The following is a 19,259-nucleotide window of genomic DNA, read 5'->3' on the forward strand; positions in this document are numbered from 1 at the left end:
GATGGGAAAAATGATCGTGTTAGGAAATGAATTTGTTAGATATAATTAGATTTTTATTAAATACAATTAATAATTTTATTTAACACCTGAATTCTGAAATTTAAATTTAACCCCCTTGTTTAAGAAAATTAATCTTTAATTGTAGGGTTGTAGGTAATTTTCCCCTTTTTTTTTTTTATCCCAAAGACAGACTCAACTACGGCATAGTATACAATGGGTTGGGAATACTCAACAACCGTCTAGTAAAAATCATTGTCCTAAAATCAGTCCCTTGAGGTCGAATTAAAGTCGGATCAGGTTTAAATAAATAAATATTCAAAGATTAACGAGATTGTTTTGAGATTGAAGCTAGTTGTGCAGTTATTTTAGATGGATCATCAACAACTTTGTCAGTTAATGAATATTATGTTAAAGTAGAAGGAATACTACATACATAGGAACCGGCCATTTCTCGACAACAATAAAGGACCCGATACTACCATTTGAATCTAGACCTACGTGTTGATGACAGCCATACCAATAATTTGGAGGTAATCTTTGGAAGCCTTAGTTGGTACTAAAAGCTTTGCTATCCATCCCAATAATTAACTCCCAGAGATCTTCCCAATCAACACTTTGCTACGCTTATCTAAATGTTCAATTTTTAGTGTAATCAATTGGATAAGCAAGCTTCTGTTTAACATTCAAGATTTTTAATCTTTTGATTGTGAATAAATTAAAAAATGCTATAAAAACTTGGGGATAAAGGCCAATTCATGCATGCGGGCTACCCATAAACTCGCACACATGCAACCTTTGAATAAACAACTAAATTTCAACCGACCAAACACGCCATATAAGAATTACATTTTAAGTGTAAGTATATCAAAAATGACTAGGCAGGCTAACTCCAATGTGCTAGAGAACCGTCATATAGCCATATGCTAAAAAAAGGTAACAATGTAGCCATTTAGCACGCAGCATAAGCATAAGCACCGAACTGCACAATCTAGACTAGGAAATAAGTAGGGAACGTAAAAATAATAACATCAGTGAAGAACAAGACCACGAATAAGTCAAACACGACAAAGCCCTTGAGAGGTGTACGCTTTCTCTGCCTCCTTCCTATCCCGTCGCTCTCTTTGTTGGCCTTTACATCTCTTCCCTTAGATGCTGCTGAGGTTGGCACAGCAGCAACAAGTGTCAGTACAAGAACTTTTAACAACCTCGATTTTCTCAAAGAATAACTAATAGAAGCCATAGAGGTAACATTGTAGAAATTACGCACCACACTTATGAGGGAGGGGGAGAGAGAGAGAGAGAGAGGCTACTAAAAAACAGAACAGATAAAACATGACCTGTTCTGCATAAACTAAAACATTATACAGAATGCAACAAGGGATCATCCTAGTTATATATCAATAGATACAGTAACTCTGTCGTTTACAACCCAACCGAAATCACTCCCTCCTTGCCTCTGTGCTCACCCCGCTCCACCCCAAAGATACGGAATAAAAAGAAATCATAAGTTGCCTCTATTCTAGCCAAATCAGTCAGACTTCCTCATCAAAATTACGCTGCCCAACTTTTTCAAATATCGTTTATGTCAATATTGCACTACGATTCCATGGCATAAGCTCAAGTAACCCAATAAAACTATTCTCAGCTTAGCTGCAACATATATTCCTAGAAGGTAGAGCTATTGAGAGCTTTGAACAGCTGATCACAGGGACTAGAAAAGAGGGAGGGGGAATTCTTGCATCAGCTGCATAATAACAAAGAGAAAATCATGAACTACAAAATGAATAACATACCATGAAAAATACTACTTAATTTGATAAAAGATCCAGGTTCTCCACAGCAGCCTTTGCCTTGTGCTGACTGCTATCCCATCCCCGCTTATTCTATAAATACTCACCATCACTATTATCCTCATAATCAGAGGACTCGTCATTTCTTGGTTCCATCAGAGTATTGAAGTCAAATGATGATTCCATTTCCATCTCTTCAATGTCCATGGAGTCATAATTCATCCGCTCTTCAAATTTCTCATCCGAACAATTAAGTAGCCATGCAAGCGAACATTTCACTCCCTTCTTAGCAACCATCTTATGTCTTGGTTTTATGGTTGATTCCAGACTATAAGTGAAGAATGCAGGGAACATAATCAAATCATCCAATGGCCTATCCATTGTGGTTTTGAAGTAATCATAACTGCGTTTCATGATGTCAATATTTAAAGCCAGCAACTGGGGGCACCCCACAACCATTTTCTTCACTTGTTCTGAGGAGAATCCGCATTCCTTGAGGAAATCCACGTGATTCACTATTGCCATGTCACTGAGGCTGACGATCTGTGGCATTTTCTCTACGATTCTCCCAAATTCATCTGGAACCAATCCAATAATGGAATTGAGGAACCCCTGTTGGTTGAGAAGCTTTGTCTCCAGATCAAGTCCTATGATTTCAGGATACTGAACGACAACAGCAGCAAGAGATGTTTGCCTAACATGATACTCTAAAAGGGATTTGATATTAGGTTTCACCTTCTCTTCAAGTCCAAATCCAAGAATGTAAGGTTGCTTCTCAATCAATCTAGCAACAGCTAATCTTGGTATCCCCAAGCTCTCAAGATATTCCACAAAATGTTTGATCACCCGACCCACTCGCATACCCAATATCTCTGGGTATTTAGTTAATAGCCCACCAATCTCTCGTCTTGCTACCCCAATTCCAATCAAATAAGCCACTGAAGTACTCATGGTACCCTCAAGCTTAAATCCCAAAACTTCTGGGTACTTCTCCAAAACTCGAGGAACATCATTAGGCTTAATGTCCATGCCTTGAAGATACTTTACAACTGGTGCAAGGTCTACAACAACACTAGCGTGGAGGACTTGCGGGTACCGGCGTAAAAAATCTGTAAAAGTGGATTTTCTTACCCCCAGTTTGCCTAGATAATCGAGTACCGGAATCATGTTTTTCTTCACACTGCAGCCAAGTACAAGAGGGTAATTGTTGATATCTTCAATTGTAAGCCCCAGTTTGTGAAGGAAGTCCACTCGCTCATGCATAACCTCAACAGTAACAGGAAGCTCCAAGCCATCAAGCTCATCTGGTACAACACCAATACTCCTCAAGAACTCATAAACTCGGGTGCGGTTGGCTATCCTTTCATTCTTCATCTGTAATAAACTAGGATGAGTATACAAAGAAGCAGAAGAAACTTGATCCCGCTTCGTATTTACTTTATCCTCCTTCGACAAGCGTAAGTTTGACGACCTAGATGAAAGGGTTCTACCAGCGGCAGAGCAGTGCAACCTAAGCATCAATCCATATCTTTTCTCATTATAACTTGAAATGCACAGTGACGAAGTCGAAGTCAAATGCGACTTGTGGAATGTAAGAGCAGGTAACTCATAATGTACAAGCAAAAAACTGGGCTTCGTGATGCCAGCATGGCTTACAATCTTCATGTTCTTTTAAGAAATTTATATAATCAAACTATCTGCATCAACGAAGAGAAGCACTTCGTAATAAGCAACTTAAATTAGACCAGAACCAGAATAGCTCGATGCACAGACAATTGAGCCTATTCTAATACAAACACAAAAAATTATTACCCTCTTACGACCCCAGAAAATTTGCACAGAAAAACTAGAATTCATTGAAAAAACGTAAAAAGAGCAATCTTTTGAGTTGTAGAAGGAGACAAACGTCAAAAGGAGAGGATAAAAAGCCGGAGAAGAATTACCTGAGAAGCCAATATTGAGGGTAACTGCGAATTCAGCACCGATAATAATTCAAGTAAGAGTACCCTCTAGCGGATGTGTGAGACAGAGAAAGGCGGGGAGACGGAGATGGTGGTCACCACCAATTGCAGCGGCTGGCTTGTGGTGGTGACAAAGCTTTTATGGGAAGATAGGGCACTCGCTTTTGAGAAGGGAATATTGACAAAGCTAATTGTTCTGATGGTCAGGAAAGTTAGGCTCATGCCTTAGATTGGTTATTGAATTTTAAAATGTTAAGTTTTAATCACTAAATTTTGGTCCATATTTTCAATAAAGTTTGAAATGTTGATTTTTGACTACTGAACTTTGAAAAATATAGTACGTTACTTACTAGTATAAATGTTAAACTTTGAAAAATATCAAATTTGCTTTACAGTGAGTAATGTACAATAGTTTTCAAAATTCAGTGGTCAAAATTCGACATTTTAAATTTTAGTGAGCAATCGAAGATATGGACTTAAGTTTAGTGACCAAAACTCGACATTTTAAACTCCAGTGACCAATCAAAGACATGATCCTAAATTCAATGACCATTGGAATAATTAACTCAAATATTGACTTTTTTTAGGGTAAAGTTGTTAAGAAATTGTTGTATCGTAGATGGACCTAGTTGTAAGATATATTTTATTTTTGGATAATTATATTACCACATCATTATTTATTTACCACACCACAATATAAATACACAACAATTAAAATAAAATTTTAATCAATCAGGTTATGCTGCCAATGAGGGTTTGACATCCTCCCTGACAGCACATTCACGATAGGGTAGGGGAACATATTTTTTGATATTTTTTAATTCATACGAGTCTCACACTCGTGCAAGTTTATGTCAATCAAAGTACCAAACATTTTCTGGTAAAAGAGCTCTATCGATTTTAATAAATACACCAAGGTAACTTTACAAATATATTCGTAACTCAAATAGGAAAGTGAAATATATTGTACACATTTCGTTAGTTTTCAGACTTTCGATTCGCTCGTCTCTCTCTTTCCTCAATTACTGACGACGAGCTTCGTTGACTGATGAGACGTCCGTGTGTATTGATCATTCATTAGCTCTTTAATAATAAAGAAATATAAGATTTTTCATCTGAATTTACCATGACCCCCCAAACTTTTTGCTATCCTTTCTTTTGGTTTTCAATTTGCATCGAACCTTTTACCTTTTCACTCTTTACATGTATTTTCATATGTGTATTATGGTGGTTTATGTATTTGGAGTGTTTTTTGCGATTTAATTAATTCTAGCTTGAATCTAGAAATAATGTTCTGAGATTTATTGATTTCTTCCTTTTTCTTTTGCTTTCGGTTACAAATTATTTTTACCTTTTTGCTTATGATCATTTTAGCAAATAAGAAAAATGTGGTGTGTCAAAAAGTTTTGTGGTGGTAATATAATTGGCCTTTATTTTTAGATAGTTATATTGCCACCACAGTTTTTTCTTGAACCACATTATAATTGTAAATAAACTTCTCAATCTTTACTCGTTGTAGCCTTAAATTTTTTAATTTTTTATCGCATTCTTTCTACAAACTTTTATAAATTAGTACTTCTTGTTCTTGTTGATGATTTTTATATCAAAATATTTTATTTTCATGCTATAAAATGAGGAAAATATAATTTTAGCAATTATTTAGTTTTTTTTAAATATGATGAAAAATAAGTTATTTACATCGTTTCAACTGACTTTTGGACATAAAACTGGGGTCAAATACATAATGTATTAATTAATGAAAAGTTTGAAAAAAATTTAGGGACATAAATGTTTTAATGAGTAAAGATTAAGAACCTTAAGTGTAATTAAAATGTGGTATAAGAAATAATAATTACCCGTTTTTTTTTTTTCAAATTGATTAAGCCCTTGGTTGGGCTCCATTTCAATGAGATTTTAATAAATAAAAAATTATATTTTTAAATAGTAATTTTTTTGAATAATGTGTTGTTATCGAGTAATGAAAAGTTTTAAGTTTACATGTAGTATTATTTTATTGAAAATGAGTTTTTAAAAAAATATATTTTTGGTTTAATTGAGCCCAAACAAGGATAATTATTGTTTACGTTCTTATACTCTATTTTCACCGTTGCACTCGTCCTAGTTGAGAAACTGTAATTTGATAATTATTACGTCGCAAAAAGTTATATTCTTAATAGATTTTGATAAAAATGAATGATTTATATAATTAGAAGGTTCTTTAAAAAGTTTGAGTTCGGGCTGAGCATTTTAATCGAAATCGAATCTCCCGAACTAAATTCTAAATTCGATTTGGTGCCAAATGAAATTAGAAATCGGAATCGAGAAACTATCAAATTGGTTCGACACTTAATTCTTGAAACGGAATCTTGGACACCAAACCAAATTTATCCTTTTTTATAATTTATTCACCTTGATCTAATGTTCTGTCTCAAAAATTAGCAATTTTGCAAGGCTCAACAAGTAACAAATTTGTAGGACCCAAATGGTAAGTGCTCTAATCAATGAAATTCATTTACTTGATCATATCACTTATTCATAATCATTTCTTACAGTTCTTTACATGCTACGCGCCCCAAAACCCACCATCGAATTTTGATGCTATTTAGGAACATATTTGCAGTGAATTAAGAAAAAAGTGTTGAAATATGTATATGGTGGTATATTTATTTTTTCTATATTTGCTAAATATTGGGAAGATAATTTGTATTGTTAACTCACAATTTTTTATAAAAAAGTTATAGGTAAAATCGAATTGAACTGGAATCGACGGATCTGTTCGTGAGTTTGATTCTACTAATTAAATGACTCGAACGGTTTCATTTACGAAATACCCAAAGTATAATGGATAATTTCATGTACTAAAATATACGGATCGCACATTTGCACTCGATATTTAACACCTAATAAAAGTTGTGAGTCTCATAAGATTTTGATTAGAAATGAGTTTCAAAAAATTAGTGTCAAACAAAGGCTTAATATTAAATTGACCTTCTTATCCTATAACTATTGTGAGAGAAGATATTTTTGTACCATTCTTATGAGATATAATTTTACCATTTTTACGAGTTTTGAAATTTAATAGTGTTATATTCATAAATTTCATGGCATGTGCGTGATGGAGGAGATCACATGTATATTGACGTGGCATCAACCATTCACTGAATTGTGCCTATTAAGCTAAATAATATCGTTTGGGCTTGAAACTCGACCCATCATGGCCACTTGGCCGATTTTATTTCTTTATAAAAATATGTGATTCATTTCGTGATAAGGTCTGCAACCTAACCCTAACCAAATCTCCTCTTCCTCTCTTTTACTCTTGTCCAACCGTTGATTTGATCGTTGGAGTATAAACGATCGTTGAATATTTTTTCTCAATCGACAACCTTTGCCTCCTAAAGGAGTGTTCAGTGTATAGGTGATGTCTATGTGGAGGGGACAAGATCAAGATTCTATCGACAAATTTTTTTGGGTCAACAAATGACATTTTCACAAAGTTATGGATAACTTATAAATTTGACGAGGATGTTCAACGAAATAATCGGGCATGGCTAAACTAGAATTGTAACTGCTACATGTGGCTGGATTTTTAATATGCAATCAATCTTTAATTATATATAATTCTTGAAACAGTCAACCACGCCTAAATTTGTGTGCCTAAAAGAAAAGGAGGGCATTCTACGCGAAGCCAGTGTGATAGAAAAAATAAACGGTGAAGCCACAATTTTTTAATTCACGTGAGTCCCTCAACACATGAGAGAATTGTATATCGTACATATGATTTTATCCAAGTACACATAGGACTCAAAGTAAATACGATTAGGACCATTTCATGATAATAACATGAAGAAACAATCATTACAAAATAAAATAAATTATTATCAATCACAATTCACAATACTTAAATCTTGAATATCAAATAAAATAGAAAATTAATGTTTAACTTTAATAAAATTTATAAATTATAATTCTGCCGAAGTTAATATTATCAAATTTAGAACTTGAGCATGAAAAATAACAAGCTATTTTCTTATGTACATGCAACTAAACAAATGACATATTTGATATTTAGACGGTACATAACTAAATGTTAATAAAAAAAATATTTGATGGATTGTGCAGTGCTATTCATCGATTTAAGCACGTAACCGAAGAAATGTAACATACGCCAAGGATGAAATGAATAAATGGGACCATCCAATTGGTGTAGATGGGCTGCTGTTTATGGGACGACCATTGGGTAATGGACGCACAATATTAGTTCCACCACCCGTTTGACCACCGTTGCCGGTTGAGCCACCTCCACCTCCGTTTCCATCATCCCCATCATCTCCACGTCCTCCACCTCTACCACCGCCTCTAGTTCCGCCACTGCCACCTCTCTTGCTCACTCCGGTGCCACCTCCTTTTGCTCCAACACTCCCACCACCGCCCTTTGCTCCACCTCCACCGCCGCTGCTTCCTCCTCCTCCACTCGGTGGAGCAACTACGGAAGTCAGGAGGAAGCAGATGATTGTGAGCACAAAGATGAATTTCAATAGACGCTTCATATTCACACTCAAAAAGTAATTAGACAATGCACGAGAAACTCCGACGTTGAAGTATAGAAATAATGGCTTATAAAACCATATCCATAACATATATAAAGCGTACAGAAATTGCTTTTCAGACACGAAACGTGTCCCTTTGACTCTGAATTGGTCCTACATAGTTTCGAACAATTCATTTGACGATAATGTCTGTGAATCCTTATCTATTTCGCTTTAATTAATATTATCATTTATTGCGTGTCTCGTGGAATCGATTAGTCGCTTTTGTGCTTCTGAAAACGGAACTATTTCCTTATTTTACGCATTTTAATTTGAGGGCTGGAGATAGAGTTTTCTTTTGAGAAGAGTTTGAATTTTAGTATTATTATAATTGGAATGATAAAGAAATCAAGAGACGCCCACCTGTAAAAAGGGAACTTTCAAATTTTTAGAATCATTTAAAGGAACGAATACAGGAATTTAAAGATAAAGTATAATAAACAATTTTTCTATCACATTAGAGCACGTAAAAGTTTTAAATTAAAGTTATGAATTAGTGGCATCAAAAGCAATTTTTCATTCCGCTGGAGATCACCGACCAAAACGAAATGACAATTGGTCATTTCATTGAAATCAATGATTCAGATAAAATTATCAAATGTTTAATCATTCATGATCAGTGTCTAAACTTCGTGTGATTATCATTTGGAAAATGCTACAGCAATAGGGTGGCTAACAGCCCCCTGATCGAACCCCACAGATAGGGGGTCCGATGAGAAAAAAAAAAAAAGAAGGGACCCGCCACCTATTTGATGGGTTCGGTTAGGAGGCTATCAATCCCCTTGTCACTGTAGCATTTTTTATTATCATATAGTATCCAATGCAAAATTGGCTAAGGTCACTAGATAAATTGAATGAAGACTTTATTTACAACACTTGTCTTAAAAAAAAATTGGGGGTTAAAATTTCTACAAGTAATCAAAATTTTAATGCGTCGTTTTAATAATCAAAAATTTCAACATAATGGTCTAATTCACAACGGTCAACCTCCATTATTCTAAGTAGATACTAACATGCCAAATTTTTGCCCCATTGACATTTCGATTTGGCACGCAAATCTGATTATTCGATACATCAGCCAATTTGTTGAATCAACTAACCAATACTCTGCATGTTGGTTTTGATAGAAAGTAACCTTGCGATTTCTAGAACTATTTAACCAAAAAAAGGTTGGACAAGTAGACTCAATGTTTTACAAATTGGATAACCAAAAAAGTTTTTAACACGAAATACTTCTTTCGAAAAATTTCTCCTATAAATATTATAGTTTGAAATATGTCCTAATTATAAATATTAAGGGTAATGTTGACCTCGATTTCTGTGGACAACAGATGTCAAGCCCACTATTGCACACGTGAGAATAGACTGCTAGTCGACAATACTCTAAAATGTGGATGTAGGAGAAACTCAACGACATGAAACAAATGTGCTCGGGATCCGATGGTATATTCATGAAATGATTGTATTATTTATGATCATCAATTGCAACAACTCAATTAAAGTACGATAATGTAAAATTGTAGTTAAGTTAGTAGTTTGCTAGAAAGAAAGACATTAGTGGTTTGTAATGTCAGAAGATGCATTATTCCATTCTTTGATACACTGGGGGTATTTATAGAGTTACAAGTGAAATTGTGACCCTTGAATGGAGTATACGTGGCCTCATTTCCTTAATTTAAGTATCTAATCGTAGGCATCAACTATGACCTATTAGCCCATGGCCGTGGTACACTCAATCTTATGCAGAGCCTTCACTTTTGTTGACAAGATTCAACATTCATGCTCATTACTAATGTTCCATCAATCATTTCCAAAAGATTTCACACGCCAATTCAGGATCTCCCCCACATGGGTTGACACTAAGAGGGAGATCTTCATACTTTTCCAAGATTGTGTGCCTCGGAGCCCCAAACTTTGTTCTGGTGGATAGATGAGTCTCGATCTGTAATTCTAGGCCTCATTCTTTTAAGCAGGACTTCGTTGACGTGGTTTCAATACTATGAGCGGGTTGAATATCTTTGCAGCAGAAGCCCTAGGCCTTGGTATCAAGCGGTTGTCATTGCCACATGGATGTCAGGGTGTGTGCCCACATGGCCGAGGCTTAACAGGTAATTTGCACTTTTAGTTCATAATCTTTACAAATTTTTAGTAATCTACATTTAGCATTTTGTTTGTATCAGGCATCTTCAATCTTTCACTTAAATGCAAATATCGCTTTTTCATCCGTTTTTTTCTTTAAAATCATGTAAAATAACAAATTTAACATAGTTTTTAAATAAGCTAAAATCAAAAATAAAAAAAAAACAGAAAAAATGAATGAAAAATTGCAGAGAAAGTATTGTATTTAATTAGGACCCCCTCTGCCATTTTCCCTTCATTTTCCTGTTTTGTTGATTTGATTTGATTTGATTTGATTTTTTATTAAGTTGAGAAAAAATACATCATTTTGCATAGGTTAATGAAAAAATAGACAAAATGAAGTGATTTGCAATTAAATGAGAGATTGAGAATGTTTGATGCTAAAAAAAGTTGATGATAAATTAATAATTGTATGCAAAAATTAAGGACGAAATGTGCAAATTAACCAGATTTTAATGGAAATTTCACCGAGTACAAACATAACTTCTTCATTCATGTTTTGACTAATATTAAAAAAAAAAAAAGTGTTGAACCCGAACCTAAAGATCCTCTACCGCCCCGCCACTAGAGTATCATGAAAGAAGTTAATCGCAGGATATACCCCAACATGTTAGATAACAAGAGTTGCCTGTACACTGATGCCCACTAATATTAATTATATGTTAGTATGTGCGAGCATATAAGCACATGAGAGCGGGTTTGGCATGTCAAACTTCATAATTATATGAATAAACATGTAACTTCTCTCAAATAGTTGAGTAAAACAGAAATCCCAGTAGAGAAACTACCTCGAAGTGTTACAAGTTTGATCGAGTAGGATTGCCGATGCCATACAAGAATCAATTACTAGTATGGAAATGACTACTTATATTTCAAAACATGAAAAATTATCCTTTTTGAGATGTGGAACAAAATGGGACCTGTTACTACTGAAAAATATTAACATACGAAAAAGTTAATTATATTCAAACACTATTCTTAGTTATGCATTTATTTGTAGTTCCTGATGTGATCCTTTTTTTTTTTTTTTTCAAGGTGTCCGCCTGATGTGATCTTTCTTATATCTGTGGCAGATGCTGGACTACAATGTGCCTGGAGGTAAGATATTAGCCATTTACTTGTCACCAAAATTATAGCTCTTAGCCTCTTACTGTTAAGTTCTGTATGATATTTTATAAAGAAGCATCTTTTGTTAATAATTGCCAGAATGAATTGTGGTAATTAGGGAAATTATTGTATTTATATTGTAGTCCCATATTTATAATGAATTTTCAAAATGATCCTAATTTTAGCCGGGGGGGGGAATACATTTTTGAATAATGTATTGATGGAAAATATGCGGTTGAAAAATAAGGAGAAGTTTTAAATTTGTGTGTAATATTATTTTATGGAATAAAGTGTGATTAAAATGGTGTCAAAATACTTTCTTTTTTTTAAATGAGGCTCAAAGAAGGGCTTAAAGGTGTTTCATAAGCTGCCCTTTATCCGAAGGCCCTATGAGCTACCCTAGTAGTGGCTTATTCTTGAATGAGCCCAAACAAGGTTCAGTACACTACAATAAATAAAATAAATAAAGGGAAAATTTCATAATTAAGAATTTAAGTATCACACATTTTAAGACTAAGAACAAATGTTTTAAATTTCAAAAATCAAATATTTATTAAAATTTATTTATGATTTAATTAATTAATTATATATTTGACTAAATAAATATATGAAGGTCACAGATTTAGACAATTTGATCACAAATTAACAATTTAATTAGTCACAAATTATTTTCGATCACAAAATAAGAATTTTATATGTCACAAATTATTTTAAGATCATAATTTAAAATTTTTATAGGTTACGATTAAAAAATCAAAACTTTTATTAGTCATAACTCATTTATCGGTCACAGATTATCAAAATAATTGGTCACAAGTAATTTTTTGATTATAATTTAATAAATTGTGAGTTACAATCGTATTTTTTAAGTTATATATTATTTATTGGTCACAAACTAATCAATTTATCGATCATAATTACCTAAATAATTTGTCACAAATACTCCTATTCCATTACGACCACCACCACCTCACCAAACCGTGCCGAACCACCACCATAGCAACCACACACCACATCAATGCAAACCCACCACAGTAACCACAACTCCACCACACACCCCACTCCTGCACCATTATCACTATCAGATTGCAGCATCACCAAACACCACAACACCATTTTATTAAAACAATTGCTCTAATAATTGGTCAAAAAAAAATTTTATTTCACAATTCCCATCCTACCATTGACACCAACCGAACATTGTGTCATCTCACAATCACTACCAGCGACCACCAGCACCACCTTCACCTAACTATCACCGCAAGCATCATCACCTTCACAGCCAAACCACAAATCTAAAATCAAAAGGAAACTATTGATTCTCCAATTGAATCACGGGTGTCATCGTCGACAGATCCAAAATTAAAAATAAAACCACTGGCATAATCGCCGCAGCATCGTTCACACCACCAAAGTGGCATTACTACCACAGCAATGATGCTCTCTCTTCTGGTGTTTGTCAAAAAGCTTTCGAGAGAGAGGAGGGAATGGGAGGAAGAATGATTTAGGGTTTGGGGAGAAGTGGTGAGGAAGTAACAAAAACTTAATTAATATATTAATTAATAAAAAAAATCTGATTTGTGAAAGAATAAACCTAATATGTGATTTATGAAATGGAAACTCTAAATGTATTATTTTATGTAATTTCCACATAAATAAAAGCCCATTAAAACTATGCCTAATAATGGTCTCATAAGTCTCAATAATCCAGTGACAAGAAATGTTCAAGACGCCAAATTGAAGAAACATATGGAAAAGAACTCTTTTTGCTTCTATATTCATATTAATGTAGTTTCAATTTAAGTTCATGAAGCAATTTTAAATTTTCACAAGGCCTTCTTTCGATGAATTGAATTCAAAATACGCAAAGGATTTCTTGTTGATCTTGAAAACTTTTAAAAAAATTGAGGCTGAAATCAATAATATTTTATGAAACTTGTTAACTTTTTAATTATATATTTCATTAATTTTTATTGAAATCTACTTTACTATAGTTACTGGGGTATTTATGTGAAGCAAGGCATATAGATGTGAAGAACATACTTATCAACATGGTAATTTACTTTCAATGCACATATAAAGGCACTTATTTTGACAAATAAGTGGTAATGTTAGCATTTCAATGCATCACTTAATTTCCCAAATTTTCTTTTCATCTTTCCTTTTTGAATTAATAAATTGAACATGTTGAATCTTTTGCAGTCACCGGCGCATTGTTCAGTATAAAACTGCTTACTACTCATTTTACATTCCAGTAAGTAAGGAGGAACTTGTTTGTATGAATCCATTTCTCAATATTGAAATGAAATTGCAGTTATTGACTAGTTCATATTTTATGTTCCCTTTATGTACACAGGTGGCATGCGCATTGCTCATGGCTAATGAGAACTTGGACAACCATATAGATGACTTATCGACATGGGAATTTACTTTCAAGTACATGTGAGTTTTTCCGTTTTGTCTTCAGTCGGTACATACTCTATCGTGAACTTAGCAACACAAGTAGATTCATTAGTTATTATGTGCAGTGTGTGTGCAATAGACGAATTTTACGAGAAACAATATCTGTGTAATAACGCAGTTTTTGTATCTATTAGGATGACTACTTGGATTGTTCTGGCAAAATTTTCCATATTTAATATTTTCAACACTTTCTTTGCTGTTAATTGTACTACATCATCAGATTGGGACTGAAATCAAAGATTTCAAATGTTCTTGGCTGGTTGTAAAAGCCTTGGAACCTTGCAACGAAGAACAAAAGAAAATCTTATTCGTAAGAGCAAAGTTTTCCCATATACATAAGATTTTCTCCCTCATCAAATTAAAATATGCTCGATTACAACTGCATTTATTATAGGAGCAATATGGAAAGGATGATTCAGCTGATGTTGCCAAAACCAAGCCCTCTATAATGGCATAAATCTGCAGGATGTGTTTGCCGAGTACGAAAGCAAGAGCTACGAGAAACTCACTATAGCTCTATCGAAGCTCACCCAAGCAAAGCCGTGAAGACTGTGTTGAAGTCCTTCTTGCCTCTTGGGCAAGATTTACAAGAGACAAAAGTGAGCGGAGTTTTGTAATACAAGAATGTTTGATTATGTGTGTTTTTTTGGGAAAAGGAAATCTTGGAATTGAATTGTCTAGGCAATTTTTTATAAACGATCTTGTTTCCCTCATTGCACAAGTAATTTCTTTTCTTTCTTTTATGTACAATGGCTAAGTGGTATGATATTATTCAATTTTCTCATTTTCATATAACAATAATATGCACGATTAAAAAATAACAAGATTTCAACGATCACTTATTTTGTCAAACACAGTACATAAATGTACGATTTTTATATCATAATCAAAATGCATATTTCTCGCTTTCTGAAAAACCATTAAATTAGCAAGAAATATTTGTAGTTTTATATGCAAAATATAGCAGAAGTTTTCACCAAATAGCTTTTGATATTATTATCTCAAGTCATGTTTAACTTGTGTTGTTATTTATTTAACGGGGTCCTCTACAGCTATACTAAATTCAAATGATCCAATGTCGGAGAAAAATTGACTAAAACTGGAGCCACCTTTCACTATTTGTCGGGATTAGCATCTATATACAATATTAAAAGAGCGATCGCGCTACTCGTCCAGGCCGAAAAACAGATTCAAAAACAGGCTGACGTGGCTTTGGTTAAGTAAGTAAATAAGGTAAATAACAGAGGCAAAGTTGCTGGACACTTATTAAAAAAGGAAAATGATTAATTCATACATAACTCTCTCTCTCCCCCCACGAACCGAAACTGAAGAGCCCCAAATTCGAAGCCCTAAGCATAAGAACCCATCTCCGGCTGCACGTCCAGTCGTGGAATTGACTCGTCCATTGCTGTGAAAGGCTTCGTTGTAGGTCGACCTACCATATCCGGTCGTCGTTGAAGCCGTGACCATCTCCGACCTTTGGTATATCAAACCAACAGATCTTGCGACCTGTTGTTGATAAATTAACGCCATCGCCTTAACCATTGGAATGTTTCCTATATCGGCGCCCAACGAAATAAGTCTTTTTTTTTCAGCATTGTCTAGGTAGTATGGTTGTTTCATCAAGCAGTGCGATTCGTCATGTTCGTCGATTTCGAAACTTTATTGAATTAGTGGATTTTTGACATTATTGAATTTGTGTTTGAACTGTATTTCTTGGGTATTTATGCCTATAGTGCAGCTATGAGAGGTCGTTGTATGTCTGTGTATATATGTATGCAGCTATCTCTTTGCTATGAGTATATTATAACTCGAGATTTTAATCTGTATCGGTGTATGTATTTCTGAGTCAGAGGCCGAAGTCATGTTTTTGTATTATCTATAATGTTTTCCATTTCATATTTCAATCTGTAGCTCACTACTTAGAGGTTGAAGTCATGTATTTGCAGTAGAGGTAAAATTAGGAACTATATTTACTCGCTGGATTACTGATTATACTAACCTGTGTGTTAACTAGAATTGTTGGCTATTCGTAGTGGTGGATTGGTTGAATTGTGGACTGGTGAATTCCGTTTTGTTGTTGGTGGTTGAGATGGGTTGTTTTACAGATTGAAGAGGGGGTTTTATTGTGTTTAATCAGATGTGATTAGATGTATTTTTTTATTGAAATGTTGCATTACTAACTCCACCTTTGTTGGTGGTGGTGGATTCCATCTTAGAATGCCCGGAAGGGACTCCGAAATTTGTCATAATTGTCGAGCCAAAGAACACTTCTTTGCCGAGTGAAAGAAGAAACACCTTTGCACACTATGTAAGCATGGATTTGAGAAATGTTTCATTGTGGAAAAGGAGTCTAAAAACGAAGGAAAATTATTCCTTTGCTGCAGTAACAATTGTGGATTTTGGGACTGGGTTGTGAAAGATACACCAAGCGGTCCGTCGAACAACCCTGCCAAGAATGAAACAATTGAAGAAATGTCCCGTTCATTCCAATCTCGAGTTCGAATAAGTGACGATAAAGATCTCCAAATTTCAGTGAATGTGAATGTGGTCGTCCAGACGGAAGAAGTTAGTGCGCAAGGGAATGCGAAAGGGAAGCAGCCTGCTTGATTAGTAGATAATTATCAAATAGGTTTTTCCACAAAGTGTTGGATGTATATGACTAATTTATGTATCAACTCTTGTAATATTAAGTTATGTATGTACTCTTTTTATATTAAGTTATGTATGAACTCTTCTAATATTATGCATAAAACCTATTATGTGCTGGGAATTTGTAAACAGGCTTTGGATGCTGAAATTCGTAGCCATGGAAATTTTCTCCTTACATTTGATATTGAGGATCGAACAATAATAGACCGTATCAAAGAAGGAAACGAATTATTCATTATTACAGAAATGGATTAAGGATCCCACCAAGCTAAAAAGAAGTCCCAACAAATTCAAGAAGCCTATCCAGGTGACTGAAATTAATAAAAAGGATTTGATGACCAGATTAATTGGCTTAGCAATAGAAACGCAACCTGCCTAAGTTTCTTGACAAAACACATTTAATGGCTAACATCCAAAATGAATTATCCCTCCAGTCATAATAAGGGTACAATCCCAAAACTAATCCTTTACAATTTGGAAATGAGACAATGCAAAGTCATGAGAACAATCAATTGCCAGCTCTGGTGAATGTGCAGCCCGCAACGTGCCGAACTCTTCGTGGTTAGCCCAACGTGCCTGCAATGTATCTGGTAACATAAGACAAAGGCCCCAGTAAGTATTTAGGAACTAAATAACATTAAAACAATCACTCAATGTCTCAATTCCAATGATAATGGCAGGTAATTGACTGTGAATCTAATGATAACATTGCAATATCGCAACTACATCCAATATTAGCTGTATTTTACATGAAAATATTTAATCAATTTGTGATATAAATGAAGATTTAAATTAGTGTCGTTTGTCCGTGATGATTTATGCCAACAAAAGGAGCGAACGACATATCATACTTATTAGTCGGATTAGTGGTATCAAATGAAACAACATCCCCGAACTCCTTGTACGCCTGCTTACTCCGATTATCTACCCAGAACACATTTCTCAATCGTGACTCCTCATCGAAATCAATATCAAAATAAAATCCCGAGCACTATGCTTGCATTTTTTGAAAAATACGATAGAATTGCTGCAGCATCTCCTTCTCGAAGACGCAATCGCCTCACGCATTCTACATAGTTCCTACAATCCTTTTCAATACAAGTCATATTCTTATATCCACCCGCTTCTACAACTGCGGAGTTGTAGCTTTTATGCAATGCAATTCCTGCCAAATCATTCACCTCAAACTTTCGTTTCATAGCTGCACTCAATTGTCTATTGCATCAGTATAATCTGGATTTATAAAGACTTGTCTCATGATTGTGTTCGAGGTTTATTGCATTAATTCTCCAATTTCCTAGAACATCGACTGATGTAGATATTCTGGCCTTACAACCCATCTTAACTGTTGGGTGCGGCTTCAAAGAGCAGCTACTATTACCGATGCTTTCACCTTCACGGCTACATGTCAACATCAAATATCTTAAAACTCCATCGTCCCCTTTTTTCGAATTCCTTTTCTTAACTGGAAAACCCATTGTGTACGCATATTTTTTGTAGAAATCATACATCTCTTGTTCATTTTTAACAACATTCCCACCTCCGGTACAATTACACCGCCTCCCGTTGATGTTTCACCACCAACTTCATTCACAGAATCCTTCACATTCTCATTCTCTGATGGCTCGAAAACATCGTTGTGGTCGTTTTCAATGTCATCCATACTTTAACTTACTGCAAATAACAAAAAATAAAGAATCCAAAAAAATTTGCAACTTCACAGATGGGAGAAATCGAGTGATAGAGAACCTGTGTCTAGTGACTAGTAAGTTTACGGAAAAAAACCAAAAATAAAAATAAAAATTGCAACTTCACGGATGTAGACCCCTTATATGTTTATGGCAATAAATCTATATGAAATTAGTTGTAATATTACTGGAAATGGAATTGTTATTTTCGTATTGTATGGCAGCCAACGAAAGCACAACATGGAAACACAACAGATTAACTCCATTTAGGCAAAACAGATGTATGGTTATTTTTGGTAAAAACAGATGATTGTCATTTAAGACTAATTTTATTCTCCAAAACACCAAACTTCACAGTTTTCAAATTGCAATCCTATCCACCCACAAACCCAAAATAAATTGAGTCTTTCGCCTTTATAATGAAAAGCACAAATATATATAGATAATCTTATCGGAGACGTGCACAACGTTGCCGAATCTGTAGCTCACGGACTACCCCAAAAGAATGTCCAGTTCTTCGCTCTTATTGGAGTGGTGAGGGTCGTGTCGAAATTCTCCAAAAAATTAGGCCTCCAAAGTGCTAGATTTTCTCACCTAGTTGTCGGCAAAATTCCGGTATCAAAGAAAGAAAGGAAGTGCTGCGTTGTTAAGTTTTGGGTTGAGTTTCGCGGTGGTTGTTGGTAAGAGGAAGCTGGAGTGTGGTCTTTTGTTCACGTGGGGCTGCACAATTTTGGCCCGTTCCCTCCAAAATAAAAGGTGGGCCCCATTTAATTTTGAAACCCTGTTTTTTAGTTGGTCCTTGCTACTGTCTGAGTAGAATAATTCTTTGAATTATTACTTAATCTCATACAAATATGCTATCATCATTGT

The 19,259-nt window shown here is 34.6% G+C and overlaps 2 protein-coding genes, 1 long non-coding RNA gene and 1 pseudogene across 5 annotated transcripts; 1 reads left to right on the plus strand and 3 right to left on the minus strand.

Moving 5' to 3' along the window:
• Positions 1–794: 794 nt before the first annotated feature.
• On the minus strand, positions 795–3,869 carry LOC111407186 (transcription termination factor MTERF4, chloroplastic). Of its 3 annotated transcripts, none has more exons than XR_002705035.1 (3): positions 3,734–3,869; positions 1,794–3,487; positions 795–1,155 (listed from the first exon to the last, which is right to left on the minus strand). XR_002705035.1 is itself a non-coding variant. In XM_023036524.1 (3 exons), the coding sequence occupies exons 2-3, from the start codon at positions 3,453–3,455 to the stop codon at positions 1,647–1,649; spliced, it is 1,656 nt and encodes a 551-aa protein (XP_022892292.1). In that variant the 5' UTR covers positions 3,456–3,487; positions 3,734–3,869; the 3' UTR covers positions 1,367–1,646. The 3 variants fall into 3 exon arrangements, 1 of the variants encoding a protein (XP_022892292.1); XR_002705036.1 differs by having other exon boundaries at positions 885–1,152; XM_023036524.1 differs by lacking the exon at positions 795–1,155 and adding an exon at positions 1,367–1,744 and having other exon boundaries at positions 1,898–3,487.
• A 4,018-nt stretch (positions 3,870–7,887) lies between these two features.
• On the minus strand, positions 7,888–8,391 carry LOC111408151 (ctenidin-1-like). Its single transcript, XM_023037953.1, has one exon. The coding sequence runs from the start codon at positions 8,389–8,391 to the stop codon at positions 7,888–7,890; it is 504 nt and encodes a 167-aa protein (XP_022893721.1).
• A 1,364-nt stretch (positions 8,392–9,755) lies between these two features.
• On the plus strand, positions 9,756–14,652 carry LOC111408152 (annotated as a pseudogene).
• Positions 14,653–16,914: 2,262 nt separating this feature from the next.
• On the minus strand, positions 16,915–19,116 carry LOC111407188. The gene is made up of 2 exons (XR_002705037.1): positions 17,553–19,116; positions 16,915–17,288 (listed from the first exon to the last, which is right to left on the minus strand). It is a non-coding gene; the product is annotated as an uncharacterized LOC111407188 (long non-coding RNA).
• Between the last annotated feature and the right edge of the window lie 143 nt (positions 19,117–19,259).

This window comes from Olea europaea, chromosome 13 (assembly GCF_002742605.1).
Source record: "Olea europaea var. sylvestris chromosome 13, O_europaea_v1, whole genome shotgun sequence".
NCBI classification, from domain to species: Eukaryota; Viridiplantae; Streptophyta; class Magnoliopsida; order Lamiales; family Oleaceae; genus Olea; species Olea europaea.